Raw genomic sequence first — 20,909 nt, 5'->3', positions numbered from 1 at the left:
ACGAGGTGATGACGATATGTATATGGTATTGACACTTCACAAACACATCTATACTGTAAGCTGTCACCAAGACTGAATGTTGTTGTTTAAGCTACTTTTACGAGGTGATGACGATATGTATATGGTATTGACACTTCACAAACATATCTATACTGTAAGCTGTCACCAAGACTGATTGTTGTTGTTTAAGCTACTTTTACGAAGTGATGACGATATGTATATGGTATTGACACTTCACAAGCATATCTATACTGTAAGCTGTCACCAAGACTGAATGTTGTTGTTTAAGCTACTTTTACGAGGTGATGACGATATGTATATGGTATTGACACTTCACAAACACATCTATACTGTAAGCTGTCACCAAGACTGATTGTTGTTGTTTAAGCTACTTTTACGAAGTGATGACGATATGTATATGGTATTGACACTTCACAAACACATCTATACTGTAAGCTGTCACCAAGACTGATTGTTGTTGTTTAAGCTACTTTTACGAAGTGATGACGATATGTATATGGTATTGACACTTCACAAACACATCTATACTGTAAGCTGTCACCAAGACTGAATGTTGTTGTTTAAGCTACTTTTACGAGGTGATGACGATATGTATATGGTATTGACACTTCACAAGCATATCTATACTGTAAGCTGTCACCAAGACTGAATGTTGTTGTTTAAGCTACTTTTACGAGGTAGGGACGATATGTATATGGTATTGACACTTCACAAGCATATCTATACTGTAAGCTGTCACCAAGACTGAATGTTGTTGTTTAAGCTACTTTTACGAGGTGATGACGATATGTATATGGTATTGACACTTCACAAACACATCTATACTGTAAGCTGTCACCAAGACTGAATGTTGTTGTTTAAGCTACTTTTACGAGGTGATGACGATATGTATATGGTATTGACACTTCACAAACATATCTATACTGTAAGCTGTCACCAAGACTGATTGTTGTTGTTTAAGCTACTTTTACGAAGTGATGACGATATGTATATGGTATTGACACTTCACAAGCATATCTATACTGTAAGCTGTCACCAAGACTGAATGTTGTTGTTTAAGCTACTTTTACGAGGTGATGACGATATGTATATGGTATTGACACTTCACAAACACATCTATACTGTAAGCTGTCACCAAGACTGATTGTTGTTGTTTAAGCTACTTTTACGAAGTGATGACGATATGTATATGGTATTGACACTTCACAAACACATCTATACTGTAAGCTGTCACCAAGACTGATTGTTGTTGTTTAAGCTACTTTTACGAAGTGATGACGATATGTATATGGTATTGACACTTCACAAACACATCTATACTGTAAGCTGTCACCAAGACTGAATGTTGTTGTTTAAGCTACTTTTACGAGGTGATGACGATATGTATATGGTATTGACACTTCACAAGCATATCTATACTGTAAGCTGTCACCAAGACTGAATGTTGTTGTTTAAGCTACTTTTACGAGGTAGGGACGATATGTATATGGTATTGACACTTCACAAGCATATCTATACTGTAAGCTGTCACCAAGACTGAATGTTGTTGTTTAAGCTACTTTTACGAGGTGGTGATGATATGTATATGGTATTGACACTTCACAAGCATATCTATACTGTAAGCTGTCACCAAGACTGATTGTTGTTGTTTAAGCTACTTTTACGAGGTGATGACGATATGTATATGGTATTGACACTTCACAAGCATATCTATACTGTAAGCTGTCACCAAGACTGAATGTTGTTGTTTAGGCTACTTTTACAAGGTGGTGAAGATATGTATATCATATTCGACGTAATAAGCACCCAGCTCTTAAAAACACCCATGGCCAATACACACTAATGTATAGTAAGCACCCTTTATTATGGGCAATCCTCAAAAAATATATCTCTCCTGTATAATATGCCCTGACTTTTCTTTAGTATCATTTCATGCTGTGAGTATATATGACTGTCATGTTCCGTCATCGGAAACAGAATATCAACAAATCTGTATTGAATTACACAAGTTAACCTTTTGTTACACTATTCAAGTGTTCATTGTATATCTGGACTTATGTCTGCAATGTATTTTAATTATTTTATTCAAACTTTCATTCAGTAATGTTAACATTAATTTCGGCCAAATCATGTGTCTTTCCGATACTTCCAACTTTCATTAACTGTGTTCCATAGTGCCCGCTTTGCCACATACCACGACAGTGCCAACAATGACTATATACAATGTTTCATTTTTCATTTTTCATGCGTCTACACATCAAGATAAACATTTGTCACAGTTAACTTTCAATGAGAAAATACCTATAAAAAACCCAAACTATTTACAATGTTGCTTTGATGTATAAACATAGATCGTTGTGCACCTCACAGTCAGTTTTAGTAGCATATTCATATAATTATGCAAAACAATATGTGAAAGCGCCAGTCTGTTCGAATTTTAGCGTTTGTTTGAAAACGAGAGAAAACTCTGGTCACATGATATGCAAATTGGCCTGTGGCAGTGGTGTTATGCGAGGTTAAGTTACTTCCCAAAACGATGATTAATTTAAAACTAGATGTAATTTTTAAGCTATCTGCACATATTTTCTTCAGAAAAAGTGAATAAGTCAAGTTCAGGTAGGTAGCTGAAGTACGTTCAGCTGGATATAACGATTGTTGAACTGGTGACCTGTCATGACCAGCACTATAGCCAACATAATAACAACAAACACTTTTGGAGAAATAATATTTCAAGTTAATTTTACAAACGAGAAGCTGAAGCAAAGAGGTGGAAATAAACATTAAATATATCATCATTACTGAAAAATAAAGGTATAAAGACATATAAGGTAATATATGAAAATCACAAACCCAAACTGCATGTTTATATTTTATTTTTTAACTTAACCTGCTGATTACCGGTACTTCCCGTTTGGAACAATGGCCACGATAATCTTTTTTACTTTTCATTAATGTGGAGCTTCTTTATCACAAATATATGTAGATATGTTAGTTAATATGTGCAAGCATGCACATAGAATTATTTGTTTGCGACATATATACCTAAAGGGCTAAAATACAGAGAGCGTTCGCTTTCTGCATTTGCAAAAACACTAAATTTACGATCTTTCAATTCTGTTTTTTTCATCAAATTTATGTTCTAAAAAGCACCCCCTGTTTCTAATTTTGAGAGTGTCCTGGGCGCTTATTAATAGTAAGTATTAGTAACTAATCATTAAAATCAAAAGGCAAGAGCCATTTCTTGCCCACTAGATCTGCATCATTTTGAAATCAGCAAAACATTTAGATATAGTTATGAAAAACATCAAAAGTGTAGACAATGCATAGGTAAGATTTTGCTAGAAAAAACCTTCCACATAAGTATTTGTCCCAGGCTCATTTTCTAAGTTGATGGATTAAAAACGTTTGATGAAAAATAATTTGCTTATGGTTGGATTTTCTCTTAAAGATAAAAAAAATTCAGCCCTTCTCATTCATATTAGCCATATATCTGTACTACATCATATTATGACCAAAACATGCAAGTAATATTTAAAAAATCAATCATATTAACTTGTCTCATAATTTCTAAAACAATATTTTTAACATTTGACATTCCAAGTGGGCCAAAGACTTGCCTTAATGATCATACTTCCTCCTTTGCCTTGTACATGTTGTCAGCTTTATGACAGGTGACATCCCTATTATCAATTGTTTCAAACTAGTTTTTAAAAATGAGATCTAGATACTTTGAAGTTGACTAAATATATAAAATCAAATAGAGACCAAAGTCTATACCATGTATGTCAAAGTTGTATCAACAGACAATCGTTTGTCAGAACAATTCCAAGACCATCAATGTCACACAATTAGGTATCAACTATGCCAAAACCATCAATGTCACACAATCAGGTATCAACAATGCCAAAACCATCTATGTCACACAATCAGGTATCAACAATGCCAAGACCATCAATGTCACACAATCAGGTATTAGCAATGCCAAGATCATCAATGGCCGGCAATCAGGTATCAACAATGCCAAAACTATCAATGTCACACAATCAGGTATCAACAATACCAAGACAATCAATGTTAGACAATGCCAAGATCATCAATGTTAGACAATGCCAAGACCATCAATGTTAGACAATCAGGTATCAACAATGCCAAGACCATCAATGTCACACAATCAGGTATCAACAATGCCCAGACCATCAATGTCACACAATCAGGTATCAACAATGCCAAAACCATGAATGTCACACAATCAGGTATCAACAATGCCAAGACCATGAATGTCACACAATCAGGAATCAACAATGCCTAGACCATGAATGTCACACAATCAGGTATCAACAATGCCAAAACCATCAATTTCACACAATTAGGTATCAACAATGCCATGGCTATCAAAGGTCGACAATCAGGTATCAACTATGCCAAGACCATCAATGTTAGACAATCAGATATCAACAATGCCAAGACCATCAATGTCACACAATCAGGTATCAACAATGCCAAAACCATTAATGTCACACAATCAGGTATCAACAATGCCAAGACCATCAATGTCACACAATCAGATATCAACAATGCCAAGACCATCAATGTTAGACAATCAGGTATCAACAATGCCAAAACCATTAATGTCACACAATCAGGTATCAACAATGCCATGGCTACCAAAGGTCGACAATCAGGTATCAATTATGCCAAGACCATCAATTGCCAACAATCAGGTATCAACAATGCCAAGACCACCAATGTCACACAATCAGGTATCATCAACAATTCGAAGACCATCATTGTCAGACAATAAGGTATTAACAATTTCATAACATTAATATGTGAGAAAATCATGTCAAAACAATTCCCTTATGAAATAAGAACATGAATCAAATATGAATTGTCAGATGGTGAAGTGTTCATGTTGTAGAGCTAAACAAATTATTCATAACTTCATAATGACCTCAACCTTAAGCTTACAGGGGAATATAGAATAATAAACACACCGTACAGGAGGCCAAATAAAGACCTCAACCTTACAGGGGACCATAGAATGATACACACCATACAGGAGGCCACATAATGACCTGATCTCAACCTTACAGGCGAATAGAGAATGATACACACCATACAGGAGGCCACATAATGACCTGATCTCAACCTTACAGGGGAATATAGAATGATACACACCATACAGGGGGGTCACATAATGAGCTCAACCTTACAGGGGAATATAGAATAATACACACCATATAGGAGGCCACATAATGACCTCAACCTTACAGGGGACTATAGAATGACCTCCACATTACAGTGGACAGGTTAAAGCCTCCTTTTACTGTTTAATGAGTGAGTGAGTGTGTATGGTTTTATGCTGCTTTTAGCAATATTCCAGCAATATCACAGCAGGGGACACCAGAAATGAGAATCGAACCAGGGTCTTTGGCGTGAAGAGCGAATGCTTTAACTACTAGGCTACCCAACCGCCCCTGTTTAATGACAATAGTAAGGTGAACGAAGATAATGAACAATTACATACATTGTTAGCAATTATATCAGTAAATTCTTTTTCAACATGTGCTTTTCATTGCTTAGAGAAAGAGAAATAGTTGCTGTTATTGGATCACTAAAATCAGTCTGTTTAATGATACCCATAGTTATATATTTATTCCTTCTGACTTGTAATGAATGTTGAAACTGGCTTAGCGTGAAAAGGTTGCAAATGCATCATGAATATGTTCACTGCAGTGGTCCTATAAAGGTCTTGATGCATTAGAGGAAACGGCAATTCTTGTAGAACCTTTAAACTGTTTCGACATACATGCCAGAAAGCTACAGTGATGTGTAAAGTGATGTATAAATCTTTCAGGCATTGGAACTGGTGATGCTGACTCTTCAAACTCTTTGAACAAGAACAACATAGTTCCTCATACAGAAAGGCCATTGTATGTCAGAGAATATCCATTTACCCCTATACAGATACTAGACAGTACATCACTGAGACTCGTGTATTATTAAAAAGCTCTAAGATGTTTAATGGGCACAATTCCTTTTGTTTCATTGACATCCATCATGATACAAGTAAAGTGATATTTTTTTACAACCATCCTGAGTACGTGGAAGGCTATAGTGAAAGCAGTGGAAAGTTGTTTGCTTCACATGCAAAAACTGAAGCAGATGCCATCCTAAATATGTCCTGAATGTCCAAAAACTTTCCCACCAGAAACATGTACTGTCAATCTTGAAATTAATGCATCTCCAAATTAATACGACTGCTGACCCCTAGCTAAAAATGCAACTCAAATTCAATGTGACTCCCCCCCCCCCCCCCATCAACAGTGGAGTGATACATATCCTTATCTTAATTCAATCAAACAGGAAATAGCACCGCTTATTAGCACTGGGTAAAGCACTTCCGCAATAACAATAAACAGTGTTTTCCTAGAAAACAACACACAGTTAATATGTTTATTCTCTTAACTAGCATTAATGAATTTCAAAGGCAATAAAATAATTGAACCAACAACAGTTCACTGATTGGAGTGTCAATGATACCTAGTTTGACAGGAGAGGGTAGAACTCTTGACCCCAGCAGTGGTAACTCACCGGATGCCTATTGTGTAATTCCTATTCTTTTAATGGCATTGTTATGTACATTTTATTGCTGATAGTCATTTTGGAGACACAAATGCAATGTTTAATAAATGCAAACAGAGTCCACTCACATCTTTCACATTTAATTCACGCTCACATTAATTTCTATATTTACAGTTTATCATGAAGCACTCTGACTTCACCAAATCAGGGGACAGTTGCCCTCACACATGCACTATGAAGAACATGACACAGAGAGTCCCAAGTCTCAAGGGGCGGTCGGGTAGCCTTGTGGTTAAAGCGTTTGCTCGTCACGCCGAAGACCTGGGTTCGATTCCTGACATGGGTACAATGCATGAAGCCCATTTCTGGTGTCCATCGCTGTGATATTGCTGGAATATTGCTAATAGCGGCATTAAACCATACTCACTCACTCACTGCCCCAATCCTCAAACTACCTTGACCTTGACCCAATCATGACATAAAAGGTTACATTGAGTTAAATACTTTGTACTAATGCCTATATTTCTCATGATTTAAATCCAAAATCTCATGAATGTTGAAGCATATTTCACAATTTGACCTCTAGTGATTTTGACCTTTCACAGATGTTCCCACAAGTTGATGTGATTGAGATGATGTGATTGAGACCCTGCCTTAGAGATTATGTATACAAAGATTAATCACATTCCATAAAAAAATAATTCTTATGGCCTCTGTCCTATTGCAGGAATATTGCTAAAAGTGGCATAAGACCATACTCACACTGCTTATTGTTCCGATCAATCAAAGATAGGGAACTGGACAAAAATGAACAATCATTCATCATATTCAGTTTAAATCTTTTTGGCAACAATTGGTCAAATCTGTAAACTGAAAATACATACTGGTGTACCTCAATACTGCAATCATACTGAGCTCTATTTTAGATGTTACCATATCAAACACATTACAACACAAGGTTTATGAAACGAGAATCTAATCGTGATATACAGTATATGCAACACCAAATACGTACCTCTAAACAATGGCTGCTTAGATTCTTCATGGCTTATGATGCAGACATGAATAGTATACTTAATCTTTTGTCCAACCAGAGATAAAATATTTAAAGTAACTAAACAATCAAGAATATACCAAACATTACAATAGAGATTGGATGTGTGTTTAACGACAGAAACATTATGATCAATGAGTGAAAGTAGCTGCCTTTGTATAATTAACACCTTCTATCTGATTCACATGTTCCATTTCTGCTTAATTACTAAAACCATTTATCTATTGTCATTGTTTCAGTGGATGCAGTCCTTAATCCATGTTGAGAATATATTAAAAAATGGGCCTGGTTAAAACACAGCAAACTCACAAATCTTACATCATATGTCCTGAAATTATGTGATGGACTAAGGGTTAAACTGATTAAACACAGCCATTGTGGAGCAAATTATGTTCGCTGGTTTCGATCTTCCAACCAAACATCAAAATCAACAAAGCATGGAAGGAATTATTGATTTCAAAAACGCATTAGGAGAATCTGTCTTTGGGAGCTGATGAACCGTTTGCACATCTATTAAGCTGGAGATAATGTATCTTATACTAAAGCACTGCTACCCACTGTCCTTTGTGTGTCAACATAGCATTATACAATGTGTTCTGATTAGCGATGCTGCCATGAAACCATCCAGAACATTCAACACTTTGGGTAAACCTCTTGAAAGGTGATAGCAGTAAAAGGTTGAAGAGTTTCATCTCATGTTTTAAACATAACCTCCAACTCGATGAACCCCTCTTGTGAGCAATGAAATATGAGAAGAGTAATCCTCAAATCTTTGATAGGCGAGTTGAAGTTGGAAGAACATGAATACATGACACTTCAAAAAAGTAAGCCAATGTAGAACTGCTGTTTTTTAAATGCATAACACCAAATAAAATACTCCATGTATCATTCTTTTCTATATTCATCAGAATCCCATATTCACTGTGCAAGGTGCACAGGTCATGTTAAAATATATGCAATGCACTATACGACTCTTGATGCAACATGCACCTATACAGGGGGTCTTTATGCAATGTACTGCAATAGAAGGGACATTATATATAACGTGTGAACCATGGAGATCCATGTTAGAAGTGGGTCTTAGCAAGCTATGCAACAGGATCAGGTGGTCAGACTTGCTGACTTGGTTTACTGTATCACAGCTGCTTATAGCGATGATCAGGGTGTTAATAACTGGATCTCTGGTTCAGACTTGATTATTTACATACAGAATATTGCTGAGTGAGGTGTTATACAACAAACAAATAAAAATACAATATGTGTTTCATTACAAGTATCATGTATGTAATATATGTTTCATTACAAGGTTCATGTTGCAATACAGACCCCCTTGAACACTTAAAAACATGTTCATTTTTTTACAAACATCAGAAAAAGTTCAGTTTGAAATACATATCTGTGATGGAATATCAACACTATCAACCACTCTGATGAATAAAACACACAGACCTCAAACAAATAGACACCACAGCTATTTTTACCTAATTGCCTCTCATTTAATGAAAACTGAAATCTCTCCCATCACATTGATCATTTTGCTTCTCCAGTGTTCATTGTAAATTTGAGAATAACTTACCTCTGCACCCTCCATATCTATAGTGATGAACCATTTGTAAAATAGATGCTATGACAATGAGCTCATAAATCAACAAGCATTCCGTCTCTGTTTATGGAAAAGTGGAACTCATTTATTAGCATGAGATCACAATAAAAAAGGCAAGGTGAGAAACTGGTTTAATTACATAGAACCAGCTGTTCTCGTATGTAATAGTGCACTGTTTCATTCAGTGATCAGGGAAAATGACCAATTATGCTTGTGACAACATATAATGGGATGAACGTCCATTGTAAGAGCAGACATAAGGAAAGAAATAAATCCAATATAATAGCTAGGGAAATACCATGCCACAGTATAACATGAATATCCCACTCAGACACAATATGCTGACAATGAGCCAACCAATACCTTTAATGCTAAGCGCAAGGCAGGGTAACAAGAAGAACCATCTGTTAACGTCTTTTGGTATGATGCGTCCAGGGATTAAACTCCTGACCTTCTGTTCTCCAGGCAGATGGTCTATCCTCTAGACCATGGAGGGAGTCTCCTGCATCATATGAACATACTCTGTTAACCATAAAAAGAGCCTAGTTCAATGTGTGCAGAGTTGAGTTAACTGACATTCCTGGTTGACAAAAAAGTAAACAGTGTTTCTCCATCCTCACTTTTGTTTTTAAAGAAAACTTTCTCTCTTTTGCGGAAACGTACCTGAGAAACATTTATGCTATTATATGGGTCATATATTGTTCATATTGATTATGAATAGACAGATGCTGTACAGGTGTGCTTTATTAAGTAACAGACTAGTTAACACAAGTTTCCATAATAGCTGCTGTTACCTAAATGTATATAATGAACACTGAAATGGACAAACCAATTACTGATAACATTAGCGATGATCCATACTGTCAGTGCCCAATAATATGTTATCGTGCATGATTCCCCCAGGCGATTCACATGATGGTACTGGAACCCAGTCTGACCCTGGATTCTCCAAGCATGTCACACTGGAGTTTTGTTCTACCCCAAACCCCAACTGCATAAGCATAGAATCAAGGGGGCTGTCCTTTGGCGTTAGTAAGAGGTGTCACCCATAACTTGAGATGAATTTGGCCTTGACAGGCATGAAACAAATATTTCACGTGGTAGGAGTTTTATTCTGTTCATCTATGCTTTCTTCATAATATATATATATATATATATATATATATATATATATATATATATATATATATATATATATATATATATATATATATATACTCAATAAAGAAATTCCATATAATTGAAATGCACCTTCTCTGAAGAAACTCAGTATCTCCTCATTTACTTTAATGTTTGGCTAGTGGCCCCCATAAGCATACCTGAACATCCAATGAACGTCTGAGAAAATGGAACCAAAAGTGACCATACAGATCCAACACATGTGATGGCTACCCCATTTTGTTAGTATGGAAAGTGAAAGTCCGGATTTACTGCTGAATGACACAGAGTGCAGTTATAATCAGTCAAGTATTAAGTCATGGGAGCAGCTAAGGTTATCTACAAGCATAGGCAACATTGGAGATAATACTGGCACATTGCCCAATGCTAGGGAAGATCAGTTGCCATATGTGTGAAGAATTGAAAACAGCTGGATTTGGCAGATATTACAGATAATGTAATGACATTGTTTGGACTGAGTTGAACCATGCACACTATTCGAACATGATGTCTCAGAGACCAGACTAGATTCTCTTTGATAAAGGCCAATTACTCAGACCACACCGACGGATTTCTGCCAAAGAAATTCATTGACAAAGTTATTTTTATCCCATAAAAACATTAACTTGAAGAATTATGTTTAGGCAATTGCATTTTGCTCATGTTGCAGTTACGCACAGCAAGTTTAACTAGTTGTTAGGCAACTCCTCTCAAATGTATCAAATTAACTATAGGTAATTGAGTAAGAGCAGGTGAACTGAGACAGCTTGACATATTTATTCATAGGTTAATATTCAGTAATAACTGGAGCAAGGTGTACTCAAATTTCATGTCAACAAATTCTAATAATTACATGAAATTTGCCTAAAGAGAAGTAAACGTCAGACTAAAATAACAATCCTTTCTAAATGCATTTCATAAACAAACAATTTTATTTTCAATAGGCTTAAAAAATAAAGAATTGGTTCTCAGGCAAAGGCTTTTAAAAAAATAGTGCGGGCAGGCAAGTTTTTGTTGTTGTTGTTGTTTAAACTTGTATGTAACCAAATAAAAAGTTGTGTACAATCAACCTGGGAAAGGGCCTCACTTCATAAATGTATTTCCTTGATGAGTAAACCACTGGAATACAGTAATTGACTATCTGTGGACTTTGTCTTTTTTTAAAATGGAAATAAAAACGAAACCTGTGGCAAACTTTATGATGAAGAGGGTGTGCCTGAGAACAAAGACTATTGTCTTTTTTAGCCATTTTTTAAAATACCATTAAATTTCCACATAACAATGGCAACAACTTAGAGCTAAACCTTTTCCAGTAAAAAAAATCCAGTAAAATCAGATTTTTTACTCCGATACAACACCTTTCTGCGTGAAGATGTGAGGACACCTTCATAGAAGCTGACATAAGAAGAACCCTAACTGACCTTGAAACACAAAATTCAGAAATAACAGGATGTATGAAATGTCCACAACAATGTATGGTGCCATATACTTTCAGAACGTGTCATTTTCATTTGTTTTCATGATACAGAAATCAGATATGCTTGATTAAATGCTTCACTCTCTCGAAAGGAGAAGTGAAAGCCTTGACAATGATTGGCTGACTTCCTATGGAGGTGTCCTCATATCTTCACGCAGAAAGGTATCATATCTGAGTATAAGATCAGATCCTAATGAGATTGATCAAATTCTCAATAGATTAATATCAACACACTACATGTATAACAGAAGTGAAAATCTACACTGTTTAACACTAGGTACTGCTAAAGGTGAATTGAAACATTCTCATTCATTTGCAGGATAGTTATTTCTATGACCCTTGCCAACCATTTGTTTAATAAAAAATAACATGTTACAAATATATTTGTATGAGACAGAGAATGTATCACTTACTGCAATGTAGCCATTTCATCTCATAAAAGTTTTCATTCAATACTAAATTACAGCATTAAATTAGCATGTAGAAATTATGAATCCTTATTTGTCTTTCTAAATCTATATTTAAATGATACCAATGTTGGGAATGCTCTTTGGTGTAACAACCAACGTAACTGCCAAGTGCAGAATAGCAAGTTTAAATATTTGAGGAATTGATTTCCCATATTAAACAAGAAAACAGTGTTATCACTATCCCCCGACATGAGTCCTTTAAACACTTAAGAAGAAATGAGCACAGGGGTCAACTTATGTCATCAGAAAAATATGATTAAATGTGAAATTGATACATACAAAAAGCCCCTTCTCAGGAAAAAATAATTTGTAGCACCAATTCGTGAACTTAGACTTGATAAGTATCTCTAAGAGAAGCTAACTTCAGTCATTTCTGAGAAAACTTGTCCCCCATTGCACACACTACCGGTATGCACTTTGTAAAATAAAACAGATCAAAAGTTGTAACTGTATGCTCAAAATCTAAATACATGTAGCTGGGGAAGTAACTGGGAAAAAAATAATTAAGAGCTCAAGTATTGACAAGTATTTCTCATATAGCATGCAAAGTTGCAATCATGTAATTTCAGAAGTTTCTGAGAAAACTTGTCCCCATTTCATGCAATATGCGCAAAGTTGAAAAGCACGAAGCAAGGGGCGTATCAATGTAAGAAGTCAGTTCCTATTTCCCCTGCCCCACTTCGTGTCGGGGATAAAAACTAAACAATCTCCTATAGCTCTGATCTTGCACCTTTAAGGAAAACATCGAGATGTATGACAGCGATAAGATAGAAGAACTGCCATATGCTTCCTAGGAGTGGTGACAACTTAAATAATGAGATGACGTATGGCTAAGCAGATTAAACTATTGGTAGATAAGAGAGTATGAATGAAAGTTGTAGTTGTTCCACCACGCAAATGACTCCCAGTTGACCTTCCCTGATGTCTTACAACACAACAGGTGTCCTTGACACGTATCCTCCCAGTGGCTCCTTCACAGTTTTCCTTCACAATAGTCGTCACAAATGCAACAGAAAAGCTAACAATACAATGTCAAACAGATTTTCATACAGTTATTTATCAAACATATATAAACTTTGACATGCAAGTTAACCACTGGTATACACTGGTATGCTACTTTTTCATTGCCTAATACTGTAGTTCTGTCTGTCCCAATCTTGTTTGTATCAATCCAACAGTTTAGGAATACCCTCATTACAAAATGTTTCACAGTCTCACATAGGGCACTATAAACAACATCTGGGCCTTGACTGATAGGAACAACAGATTGGAGAATAGTCCCTTTTCATACCCGACCTCAACTCTACAGCTACATGCCACCCATACAACCACACCACCCACACCAATACATCAGCACACCATCTCACAATACACCACCCACACCATGCCATCTCACAATACACCACCCACACCAATACACCTCCATGCCATCTCACAATACACCACCCACACCAATACACCACCACACCATCTCACAATACACCACCCACACCAATACACCACCACACCATCTCACAATACACCACCCACACCAATACACCTCCACACCATCTCACAATACACCACCCACACCATGCCATCTCACAATACACCACCCACACCAATACACCTCCACGCCATCTCACAATACACCACCCGCACCAATACACCACCACACCATCTCACAATACACCACCCACACCAATACACCTCCACGCCATCTCACAATACATCACCCACACCAATACACCTCCACACCATCTCACAATACACCACCCACACCAATACACCTCCACGCCATCTCACAATACACCACCCACACCAATACACCTCCACGCCATCTCACAATACACCACCCACACCAATACACCTCCACGCCATCTCACAATACACCACCCACACCAATACACCTCCACACCATCTCACAATACACCACCCACACCAATACACCTCCACACCATCTCACAATACATCACCCACACCAATACACCACCACACCATCTCACAATACATAACCCACACCAATACACCTCCATGCAATCTCACAATACACCACCCACACCAATACACCACCACACCATCTCACAATACATCACCCACACCAATACACCACCACACCATCTCACAATATATCACCCACACCAATACACCTCCACACCATCTCACAATACATCACCCACACCAATATACCTCCACACCATCTCACAATACATAACCCACACCAATAGACCTCCACACCATCTCACAATACACCACCCACACCAATATACCTCCATGCCATCTCACAATACACCACCCACACCAATACACCTCCACACCATCTCACAATACACCACCCACACCAATATACCTCCATGCAATCTCACAATACACCACCCACACCAATACACCTCCACACCATCTCACAATACATCACCCACACCAATACACCATCACACCATCTCACAATACACCACCCACAACAATACACCACCCACACCAATACATCACCCACACCAATACACCACCCACACCAATACACCACCCACACCAATACATCAGCACACCATCTCACAATACATCACCCACCCCAATACACCTCCACGCCGTCTCACAATACACCATCCACACCAATATACCTCCATGCCATCTGACAATACAGCACCCACACCAATACACCTCCACACCATCTGACAATACAGCATCCACCACAAAATACACCACCACGCCATCTCACAATATATCACCCACACCAATACACCACCACACCATCTCACAATATATCACCCACACCAATACACCACCACACCATCTCACAATACACCACCCACACCAATACACCACCACGCCATCTCACAATATATCACCCACACCAATACACCATCACACCATCTCACAATACACCACCCACACCAATACACCACCCACACCAATACATCACCCACACCAATACACCACCCACACCAATACACCACCCACACCAATACATCAGCACACCATCTCACAATACATCACCCACACCAAGACACCACGTCTCACAACCAACACCAAGTCACCACCCAACCATCTAAACATCCCATACAATCACCAACTCTATTACCCTGGTAAGCATGCATATATCAATCCAGGAATGAAATTGATGTCATTTTATCAGTTACAACTGCCAACTTCCATCAAAATATACAGATCATCTCTCAACTTACATATTCTTTCCAACTGATGCAAATAAGAAAAAACATCCCAGACAACCCATTTATGTCTCACACTGAATGTAACACATCTGCGACAGATGTCTAGACAAAAACACAATCAATGATACTGACTGAAGCAGAACAATAAGGACAATTAAATAAGAACATTCATCTATATCTTCCCCTTCCTCTTCAACAGGAGTTAGAAACTGAATTTGAAACTTGAACGTCAATCAGATCACAGCATCCAACATAATACCATGGGGAAATCCATCAACCTTTAAGAGAGACTGTAAGCTTTGCTTGACAGTCTGTTGTTAGTTTTCAGTCTAAATCTGGTCTGGACAGTATAGTTTGAATTTGTATTGTGAAACTGACACATTGTATTTGCGTCAGAAGGGGAAATCATTAACTGTTAGATTAGCATACATAAACAAATTGTGTGTCAGGCAAAATAAGTGGTGTCTTAAGGGACCAACTAGTTATTATGTTAAAGGAATAATATTATTTTAGTCCCTCAGTTTCTTGAATGGAGGCAAACAAGTATATTTTAGACATCCAGTGAACAATAACATGCATAACATTTTTTATTTAATGACAACATTGGTGTATAATAATAACTTTATTGATAATTTATAACAATAATGGCTCTAGTCGTGTCAACTTCCAAAGTTTCTGAAAAATACTATCATGAAAGTGTATCCCGTGGATAAGCCGACCCCTTTCTACAGAATCTTTTTTCTGGTCCTCAAAATTCGGCTTATACGGGGTCATATACGGTATGTGGTAAGGTGGGCAGTACACAACACTGTCATGACGTGAGTCTCAGGATTAGCCTTGTTACAGTTATAAATAATGATGGGCTGATAACAACATTGTAATAACGTCAGCATTGTTATAGTTACAAACAACAAAACAGCATTATCTCTATCCCCCACCATGAGGCACATTAGAATTTTGTTTGTCCATATACTAGTGAATATATAAACTATAAAAAAGTCCTATAAAGCCTTAAGAAGAGATAGGCACAGGGGTTGCCTTATGTCATCAGAAAAAATGATTAAATGTGAAATTAATATACACAAAAGGCCTCCTTATCAAACTTATTTTAAGATCATGACCAGTCTCATGATTAGCATTGTCATAGTTAAAAAATATGCGGACAGATAACAACATTGTAATAATGCCAGTCTCATGATTAGCATTGTCATAGTTAAAAAATATGCGGGCAGATAACAACATTGTAATAATGCCAGTCTCATGATTAGCATTGTCATAGTTAAATATTATGCGGGAAGATAACAACATTGTAATAATGCCAGTCTCATGATTAGCATTGTCAAAGTTAAAAAATATGCGAGCAGATAACAACATTGTAATAATGCCAGTCTCAGGATAAGTATTGTTATAATTACAAGTAATGTGGTGCAATAAGAATGTTGTAACAATGCCATTGGTATCATTACTAGTACTGACATATTACCACTTTATTACTATTCATGATATATGACCACCATAAAAGATACAAGCTGCTAAATTATTTCCTCCTTATGTTTTTCTAGTAAAAGTAATAACATAAACACATGTACATGCGATAAACGCTGTACCTCAAACTGCCAACAGTCCCCACTGAATGAATTTAAATTGTCACTATAAATGTGTTTGAACATTCAACACTTAGTAACCCTTGTACGAGACTAAGTCTTGAGACTAAATAGAAAACATAGAAAAATATAATTTTGAAAAGTTCCAAATAGCAAAAGACACTTATTAGTTAAGCTGATTAGAAATACATAAAAATGAAGGGTTTTCAAGTTATGGCTTAGAATATAATGGAGTGAGTGAGTGAGTTGGGTTTAACGCTGCTTTTAACAGTATTCCAGTTATATCACGGCGTGTCAGCTTAATGTGGGAGGAAAGCCCGAAGTGATGCTGGTCTCAGACGTTTACCACTTCGGTGAAAGCCACGAGCACAGGTATGGTGCTGACAAACCTAGAAACATAATCGGGGCGAACTGGGATTCGAACCCACAATCATAGGTTTCTGGAGTGCCCAGAATCGCGGCGCCTTAGACGACTGGGCCAACCGTGCCCCCCAGAATATAATGGAACAAAGCCAACAGGAACATAGGCAAAAACAATATGTCTTTCGTCCCTTCAGGAGAATTTAAGAATGCACATATACCATACATGTATGCAGGACTTCACCTGACAAAATGACCATGATGCTGTCCATCACGTTTGTGTGTGTGAGTGTGTGTATGTGTGTGTGTGAGTGAGTGAGTGAGTGAGTGAGTGAGTGAGTGAGTGAGTGAGTGAGTGAGTGAGTGAGTGAGTGAGTGAGTGAGTGAGTGAGTGAGCCTGTTGTAAAGCGACTTTAAACAGTATTCCAGTTATATCTGAGGAAACATCGAAATGATGCATAAACCTAGATAAACCTAGAAACATAATTGAGGCAAACTGGAATTCAAACCCACGATCATAGCTTTCTAGCATCCCAAAGGGATGCAACTCTGCACAGCAAATTAATTGAGCGAGCACCCATGCCCAAGTGAAAAATCAAATCATCTTACTTTCACAGCAGTCACAAACATATAAATAAAACATGAATATAATGTATGAGATGCATTTGTATAGACTTCATGCATGTGATGTCTGTAATCGATTCGTAAATATAGATCTGTAAGGAAACACTGCTTCCCAAGTTAAATAGGCCACAATGGGTAATTCTACACAGTGTTGTTATTCTATTGTTTTTGAAAACTTTCATGCCAGTTTGTATTCCATGAACTCAAACTAACCTGGGTAAAAGTGAATTATTTTGCATATTTTACATAAATATGCAGCTTGACTACAGCTGCGCTACACAGATTTATCTGCCACCATGCCACAGTGCAGCAATAAACAATTACTTTTTTATGCAAATTTTGTGAGATGAGAGCACTTAATATTGTTATGTAGTCTTACCTTAATTAAACAATATTGTTGGCGTATTATCATGCGAAGTCACTTGCTTCCCACAATAATGGTGTTTGCATTAAAAATATTTGATTCTTTAGCTAATGACAAATGCACAAATAACCCCCTTTAGAGTGAGTAGGTGGGTGAGAGAGTGAATAGGGCTTAATGCTGCTTTGAACAGAATTCTATGATAACACGGCATTTCGGCATAATGTGACAGGAAAGCCCGAAGTTAAGCAGGACTCAAGATGTTTACCACTTCAGTGAAAACCACGATCAAGGGTATGGTGTTGACAAACCAAGAAACATAACCAAAGCAAACCGGGAATCGAACTTATGATCTCATAGGTTTCAGGTATGCCCAAGGGACGTAACACTGCATTGCAAATTGCAGTGCTTTAGACAGCTGGGCCACTCAGGCCTCAAACTCCCTATACAACAGGCAAGGGGTCATCTTTACGCTAAAGTTGTGAGGAAACTACATGCAACTCAAGTTCATGTCTGAATATGTAAACTTGTTTTATTTTCTTGACTTTTAATTTTCTATTGAAAATATCTACAGAAACCTGCCATGAAATAATTCAGTGTATGCCACATATCTCCATAGTTTCTAGTCAACAGAAAGCGCTGCTTCAAACATTTCAATAGGGGTGAACATTCGCTTCACAATGTGCATACAAAATTCCTACAGGTACATTTTGCATGCAGGATATCAAAAGTGGTAGATATTGCGAGCTCTGTAACACGGTCGGCATTATTCTGTCATGGACAATGACCTCCATGGTGTAGGCCATACCATACATCCCAATGTGTGGGAAAGTGAACCTCATAACACAGCATACAAAGCAATCTTTGCACTATGACGATAGCAATAATATTAAGAACGTGAGTTCTATTATATGGATTCGACACCTGTGACAAGTGAAAATCTGCCTGAATCAAACTACCATATTCGACGTAATAAGCGTAGGGCGCTCTCAAAATTAGAAATAGGGGGCTCTTATCAGAATATTTTTTTAGTGAAAAAAAACAGAGTTGAAAGATAAATTTCGTGGTTTATGCCCACAGACTGAAATGTTTATATGCGACAGATATATTTTTCCAGAATTTAATTGCACATAATTAAGAATGCATATAACACACGAGTATGTATTAAACGCGAATAAATAAGTCTTGTGTACATAGATCAATAGGAAGGGGTGCTAAATGGGATTGTTCACAAGACAATATATTAGAAGATATCGCCGTGAGCGCTTATTAGAGCGGGGCGCTTATTACGTCGTATACGGTATGTCATTTTAACCACTTATCTGAAATGAATTGTTGACTAGTCAGATCTGAATCATGTCAGCAAATATGCTTTGCATTCACTGTGCAGCTCAAAATGTTGTGAAAAGGGAGGTAATCTATGGCCGACATGAAATGATTCTGTTGGGAATCAAAGACTAAATATCAAACTGCCAAAGAGACAACATTATATGTCAAACTAAAAGGGAATTATTTCCAATTTTATGACTGGTCACATACTGTTTACATCAAATAGGATGAGCTTTCCCCAGCAATGTTCTTTGAACTTTCATATCACTGCATTGTCACTTCGTGTGACATCATAAACAGAATATCACTGCACATTAGAAATTGAGAAAATGTATGAACGTTCATGGTTAAGTCCATTTGCTCAAACAATAGCACACTAACATAAAATTAACCATGTTTTCTTACAAATGAATGTTTTATACTATTAATTATACGTTTATGCAAAAATGTGTGAGTGACTTCCCTATGTTCCTCTCCAGTAAAATGCAAATGTAGCTTAGCAGTTAATAGGTGTGCTGAGCTAAATATTTATTAGAATGCACACTAATGCAAAAATGAGAATATGTCAACCAGATTTTGAAATTATTCATCTCAGAAAACATATAAGTACTATGAATACATGTATGCTTGCCTGTTTCACGAACACCTGGTGTGGGTGTCATCACTGAGTTTTAGTGATCCATTCATATAATCAGTGATCCATTCATGTAATCAGTTATCCATTCATGTAATCAGTGATCCATTCATGTAACTTTCATCATTCTTTGGCCTTTTACTTTAATGTAATCTGTTACATACATATTCAAGATTTGTTATTCTCTGTTATTGACCTTTTGAATCCTTAACCAATAATGTCCATACCTGTATCAATCATATTGCTTGACACAAAGGTCACAAAGACATTGTCATGATTTTAGCAAATTTTGTTAAGACATTCAGCTATACCATTACCGGTACATAATTTGAAAATTATCTTCATCGTTTTGGATGATGATCAGTCAATGTCCTAGAAAATGAACTGATCTGAAACCCTGCTATGCTACTGTATGAAATTCAATAAGATTGATGTTAAGCATGTAAACTAGCAGCCTCTGACTAGTGTTCAAATGATTTA

At 37.0% G+C, this 20,909-nt stretch overlaps 2 protein-coding genes across 6 annotated transcripts in view; one reads left to right on the top strand and one right to left on the bottom strand.

The window, feature by feature from the left end:
* Window positions 1–20,909, bottom strand: part of LOC139456335 (platelet binding protein GspB-like) — a 174,786-nt gene that overhangs the window by 74,621 nt on the left and 79,256 nt on the right. The window lies entirely within an intron of this gene.
* On the top strand, window positions 4,334–4,822 carry LOC139454946 (variant surface antigen A-like). Its single transcript, XM_071236543.1, has one exon. The coding sequence runs from the start codon at window positions 4,334–4,336 to the stop codon at window positions 4,820–4,822; it is 489 nt and encodes a 162-aa protein (XP_071092644.1).

The sequence above is a fragment of the Haliotis cracherodii genome, unplaced genomic scaffold, assembly GCF_022045235.1.
Source record: "Haliotis cracherodii isolate W230 unplaced genomic scaffold, xgHalCrac1.p SCAF_11, whole genome shotgun sequence".
Taxonomy (NCBI): Eukaryota; Metazoa; Mollusca; class Gastropoda; order Lepetellida; family Haliotidae; genus Haliotis; species Haliotis cracherodii.
This window is presented reverse-complemented; position numbering and strand designations above follow the sequence as displayed.